The sequence below is a fragment of the Chiloscyllium plagiosum genome, chromosome 34 (assembly GCF_004010195.1).
Source record: "Chiloscyllium plagiosum isolate BGI_BamShark_2017 chromosome 34, ASM401019v2, whole genome shotgun sequence".
In the NCBI taxonomy this organism is placed as follows: Eukaryota; Metazoa; Chordata; class Chondrichthyes; order Orectolobiformes; family Hemiscylliidae; genus Chiloscyllium; species Chiloscyllium plagiosum.
Genome location: NC_057743.1, coordinates 1,215,833 through 1,221,832, shown reverse-complemented (window position 1 = coordinate 1,221,832; position 6,000 = coordinate 1,215,833). Strand labels below are relative to the sequence as shown.

General features: G+C 38.1%; 1 protein-coding gene across 1 annotated transcript in view; it reads left to right on the top strand.

Annotated features, from left to right (window-relative positions):
* The window catches only part of LOC122540083 (ephrin type-B receptor 2-like), a 768,846-nt gene that overhangs the window by 570,309 nt on the left and 192,537 nt on the right, over window positions 1–6,000 (top strand). Inside the window, exon 6 of the mRNA XM_043675394.1 lies at window positions 1,922–2,046. Coding sequence (XP_043531329.1) covers window positions 1,922–2,046 — 125 coding nt within the window. The remainder of the gene's footprint in view (window positions 1–1,921; window positions 2,047–6,000) is intronic.

Genomic DNA, 6,000 nt, shown 5'->3' with positions numbered 1-6,000 from the left:
CCCACCCCCTCTCCGGCCTATCACCCTCACCTTAACCTCCTTCCACCTATTGCATTCCCAACACCCCTCCCCCAAGTCCCTCCTCCCTACCTTTTATCTTAGCCTGCTTGGCACACCTTCCTCATTCCTGAAGAAGGGCTTATGCCCGAAATGTCGATTCTCCTGCTCCTTGGGTGCTGCCTGACCTGCTGCGCATTTCCAGCAACACATTTTTCATCGTTAAACTAATGTCAACTTCTCCTTAATTTTGCTGCATATACTCTTCGCCCAAGATGGTTATTGCTTGCAAATGAAACGAAACATTTTATTGGCGTACTAAGTAATAACCACTGCATTCTAGTCTGGAAATTTTAATTTAGTTTTTTTTAATATCAAATTCTTCCATTATGATACGACTTCTGTAATATTTTAATACATGGATATTCGGTGCATTTTACTTACTAGTTTGCTGACTGTGTGAATACTTCAGTATGTTTAGTTGCTTACCATGCTTGATAACAGCTGTGAGTGGATTTCTGGATTTACTTGTGCTGGATTCAGACTGACCTCAGGAAAGGGGAAACCCATGACAGAGAACTCTGCATCTTTGTCGCTAGCTTTCTGCAAGATCTGCTGTAAACACCTCTGTGCCACTAACTGCCAAACCTAAAGCAAAATAATTTTCAGTTGAGTCCATGTCATCTTTATCACTGAATAAAATCTGTTGTGCAATCCCAGGTCAGTGTATGGATTCTATTGTTTGTCCTGTAAAATAATATTCGGTTAATGCAATCGTTCAAAAATGTGCAACAAATGACATCATTAACCCACGAAAACATGAAAATAGGAATGATATTGATTAAGGCCTAATATTATCAACCAATGTTTTGATGTAAAAGATGACTTCCCTTTATCTGATTCCTTTTATGTGCAATGAAATGTTACTTCTAGAAAAGAATGAAGACCACCATAGGGCAGCACAGTGGCTCAGTGGTTAGCACTGCTGCCTGCCAGTGCCGCGGTCCCAGGTTCGATTCCAGCCTTGGGTGACTGTTTGTGTGGAGTTTGCACATTCTCCCTGTGTCTGTGTGGGTTTCCTCCGGGTGCACCAGTTTCCTTCCACAGCCCAAAGATGTGCAGGTCTGGTGAATTGGCCATGCTAAATTGCCCATAGGTTAGGTGCATTAGTCAGAGGGAAATGGGTCTAGGTGGGTTACTCTTCGAAGGGCCGTGTGGCCTTTTTGGGCTGAAGGGCCTGTTTCCACACCGTAGGGAATCTAATCTAATCAACCAGTTGTAACTACCAAAGAAACTCTGGAAAAAAAAACCTTACATTTGGAGAGAATCTGTGGAGAGAAAATTAGTATATTGACATTTTGTAATTGAAAATTATTTCCTCAAAGTTTTGTTTTTATTTCAGATTCCCAGTATCTGCATTATTTTTTATTACATTTTCCCTGTGACTAACTTATGGCCGAATTGAAAATTGTGAAAAATTGACAGCAACTACATTTCCAAGAACGTAGTGCAAAATATTCCTCAAATATCCATTACTAAAATAATTGAGCTGTCATGGATGCTTGTGTACAGAGAAAATACTAGTTAATAACAATGCTATTAAAAGCAAATTAGAACCATTCAATTTAATTGAATCTCACTTTGGAGACAGGCTCCAAGAATGTGTGCACCATAAAAATGAGTTCCATTGTTAAAGTGCTATTTTAACTGCCATCCATTTTTGTGACCAAATGAATGCATTACTTTGTGTGTCTGTGTGTACGTGTCGATATATGACAGTGTGTGTGTGCCAGCCTGCAAGAGAATGTGTGCATGATTAAGTGTGTTAGAATGTGTGTATATATGTCTGTTGCTGTGTGTTCAGGTGTGATCAGGATGGTTCAGTCTTTAGGTTGTTTGATCAGCTCTCTACTTTCTGTTACAGCTCCATCTACAGTGTCATTTATACACCAAGTGAGTCGTACAGTGGACAGTGTTACACTATCCTGGTCTCAGCCTGACCAGCCCAATGGAGTGATCCTGGACTATGAACTCCAGTATTATGAAAAGGTATGCATTCTAGAATTGACACAGAAAGTTGAAATGAAAATTCTTCAGAGAGACAATAGACAATAGACAATAGGTGCAGGAGTAGGCCATTCAGCCCTTCGAGCCTGCACCGCCATTCAATATAATCATGGCTGATCATTCCTAATCAGTATCCTGTTCCTACCTTATCTCCATAACCCTTGATTCCACTATCTTTGAGAGCTCTATCCAACTCCTTCTTAAATGAATCCAGAGTGTGGGTCTCCACTGCCCCCTGTGGCAGAGCATTCCACACAGCCACCACTCTCTGGGTGAAGAAGTTTCTCCTGAGCTCTGTCCTAAATGGTCTATCCCGTATTTTTAAGCTGAAAGAGTTGAATTTAAACTATATGTCAATTGTGCTCAGTTGATCACATCTCCTCTCTGAGTTAGAAAGTGGTGCAATCAAGACCCACTCCAGTACACTCCAGTAAACAATTATTTCTATGTATTTCTTTTTCATTCATTCTGCCAAAATGGGCAGTTTCACGTGTTCCCATATCATGTTCTAATTTTCAGATATTTGGCCACTTTCTTAAACTATCTATATCCCTTTGTAACAGGTCTACATCCCCTTCAAAGTTAACTTTGCAACCTATCAGTGTGCCATCACCAAATGTGGCAACCATACCTTAGGTCCTTTCATCCGATTCGTTTGTCAAACATGTAAAAGGTTGAGGCCCCAGCAGTAATCCTTATGGCAAACCATTTGCTATGTTCTGCCAACTACAAAATTCACATTTATGCCTAATCTCTGCTTCCTATTCGCTGGCCAATCTTCAATCCATGTCAATGTATTAACCCTTACACCGGGAGCTTTTATTTTGGTCTGACATCTCATTAAATGCCTTCTGAAAATCAAGGCGCAATATATCCACTAGTTCCCTTTATCCTTTTGCGCATGTTGTTTAATCTCAGAACTCCAGTAGATCAGTTAAACATGAGTTCCCTTCACAAAAATGGCAAATTAACTTGGCTATAATTTTCTGCTTTCTGCCTCCCTCCCTTTTTAAATAAAGGAATTATGTATGTCATTTTCCAATCTCATGGAATTTTCATTGAAACTACAGAATTTTAGGAAATTAGAACCAGCTATCAACTATCTCATTAGCCACTGCTTATAAAACCCTAGGATGAATTCCATCGGGACCTGGGCCTATTAACTTGCAGCTCTGGTAATTTGCTCATTCCCACTTTCCCCACAATTGTAGTTTTCATGGGTTCCTTCCTCCCTTCCATATGATAATTTACAGATACTTATCGGATGTTGCTTGTATCCTCAATAGCAAACACTGACACAAAATACCTGTCCAGTTCATTGTCCATCTGTTAATTTGCCACTATTGATTTCCCTATAGACTTACTTTCTATAAGACCACTGTTTATGTTGTTAACATTTTCCCTTTTTAAATATCTATACAAATTCTTAAAATACATTTTCATTTTTAGTTAGATTTCTCTTCTATTTTAATTTTCCCCTCCCTGTCAACCTTTCATTCATCTCTGCTCATTTTAAATTCTATCAAATATTCTGACCCACTACCTATATTTATGCAATTTTTCTTTAAGTTTGATGCCATCTTTATGTCACGATGGATGTTGGATCCTCCTGGGATATTGTAGCAAACACTGACACAAAATACCTGTCCAGTTCATTGTCCATCTGTTAATTTGCCACTATTGATTTCCCTATAGACTTACTTTCTATAAGACCACTGTTTATGTTGTTAACATTTTCCCTTTTTAAATATCTATACAAATTCTTAAAATACATTTTCATTTTTAGTTGGATTTCTCTTCTATTTTAATTTTCCCCTCCCTGTCAACCTTTCACTCATCTCTGCTCATTTTAAATTCTATCAAATATTCTGACCCACTACCTATATTTATGCAATTATATGCATTTTCTTTAAGTTTGATGCCATCTTTATGTCACGACGGATGTTGGATCCTCCTGGGATATTGACTTTCTGTTGGACTGAATCTATTCTGTATTCTGAAATATCACTTTAAATGCCTACCATTAAATCTCTATTCGGCAAAAGTGAGGACCACAGATGCTGGAGATTAGAGTCGAGAGTGTGGTGCTGAAAAAGCACAGCAGGTCAGGCAGCATCCGAGGAGCAGGAAAATCGACATTTCGGGAAAAAACCCTTCATCAGGAATTTTCTCCTGATGAAGGCCTTTTGCCCAAAACGTTGATTTTCCTGTTCCTTGGATACTGCCTGACCACCTGCGCTTTTCAAGCACCACACTCATTATATCTCTATTCATCTATCCTGTAATATAATTTGAAATTCATTTTAGCCACGTTCTGTTTTTGTGTCATCATAATGGTTCTCATTTAAATTTAATATACTAGCCTTGGACTATTCCTCTCTCCATTAAATTGAGTGTAAAATTTAGTCATGTTACAACTCCTTGCTTTTATAATTTCTGATCACCACCCAAGCTCTTTCTACATTCTGGTTTCTTAAGCTTAAGTCATTCCTTCTCTTATGCTAACACCATCATTTAATTAATAGAACAATCCCTTTGCCTTTCCTTTGGTTCCTGCCCTTCCTAACTCTTCTGTACATTTAAATATTCAGGTCCTATGTCATCCAGTAGCCATTCCTCAGAATCAACTAATAAATTGCACTAATTTATTTTCATTGTCAATAGCAATTAGCTTTAATTTTTCATTTTTATATTCTATGTAGTAAGGAATGGGTAACATTGCTTGTTATTCTAAGAGATTCACGGCAGCCTGGAGTTATGGAGCTAAGAAGTCTTGAATATTGTTTCATTTTTATGCATTTTAACAAGGTTTTGCAATATTGATTGAGAGATTTGTGCAGTTAACAGTTCAGCCACGTTACAAAGTTATACTGAGGCCTAGCAATAGGTGTCTAATAATAACTTTAATGTAGTCTACAGCAAGGCTTTTGATAAAGTTCGAAATGGCAGACTGATAGCAAAGGTAAGAGTCCATTGAGTGCAAGTCCATAGTCTGTCAGTGTGAGAGTAAGGGGCTTATATTCAAGGAGGATTGGATTTTTATTGCATACATCAATTACATTGCCTAGATCTGTGTTCTGCTAAAATTACATTCTCAATACTAAATTGTTAACTTCTATTTGTTTTGTAAACTTAGTGCTCAAGTTATTTATAAGGTCTGGTTTGTAACAATTGAGCAATTGAGCAAGTTTGATCGTCATTGAATGTTTTAAATTCACTGTGTTGGAAATGCAGAGTTTGTGAGGCTGATTTAGTTTGGCTTGCTATCCCCTGTGTCATAACATTTCACCCACATCAATCTTTAAGCTATGCATTCAGTTTCCTTAGATGTAGTTCTGAGGGTTAAAGAAATCAAAGTGTATGGAGAGAAAGCAGGTACAGAGTACTAAGTTTGACACCAGTCATAAATGGTAGAGGAGACACAAAGAGTCTACTCATTTTTTCTATGTTTCTAATTTAGTTTCTTTTCTACCCATATTCTTGTGATTCAAATTAAGAATCCAGCACCTTTCAGATGAGTTTTGTTATTAATTTGATGCTACCTCCTCATACTGACTATGCAAAATCTCTTTGTTTGACCTCCTTTGTCATTAGTAACTACATGGGTCATGATGACAGAATCTTCCCCTTTCTATTGCAAGTTCCTATCTAGCACTGAACAGATGCCCTGAAACCTGACACTAGGTGGGCAACATAGCCTTCCTGACTCTCTCACTTTGTTGCAGAGAAGTGTCGATCCCTCGGCTATATTATCCACTACCACTATTACAATCTGCCTTGCCATCTGCCCCCATCTTCATACCTCTCTCGCTGTCCTGTCCTAACCAAATCAAAAGACCTTATTTGTGATCGCCATTTGGAAAAAAAGTCTAGATACCTTTCCCATTTCCTGATGCATCACAGTATCTGCACTTTGTCCTTCAGTTTATAGATATT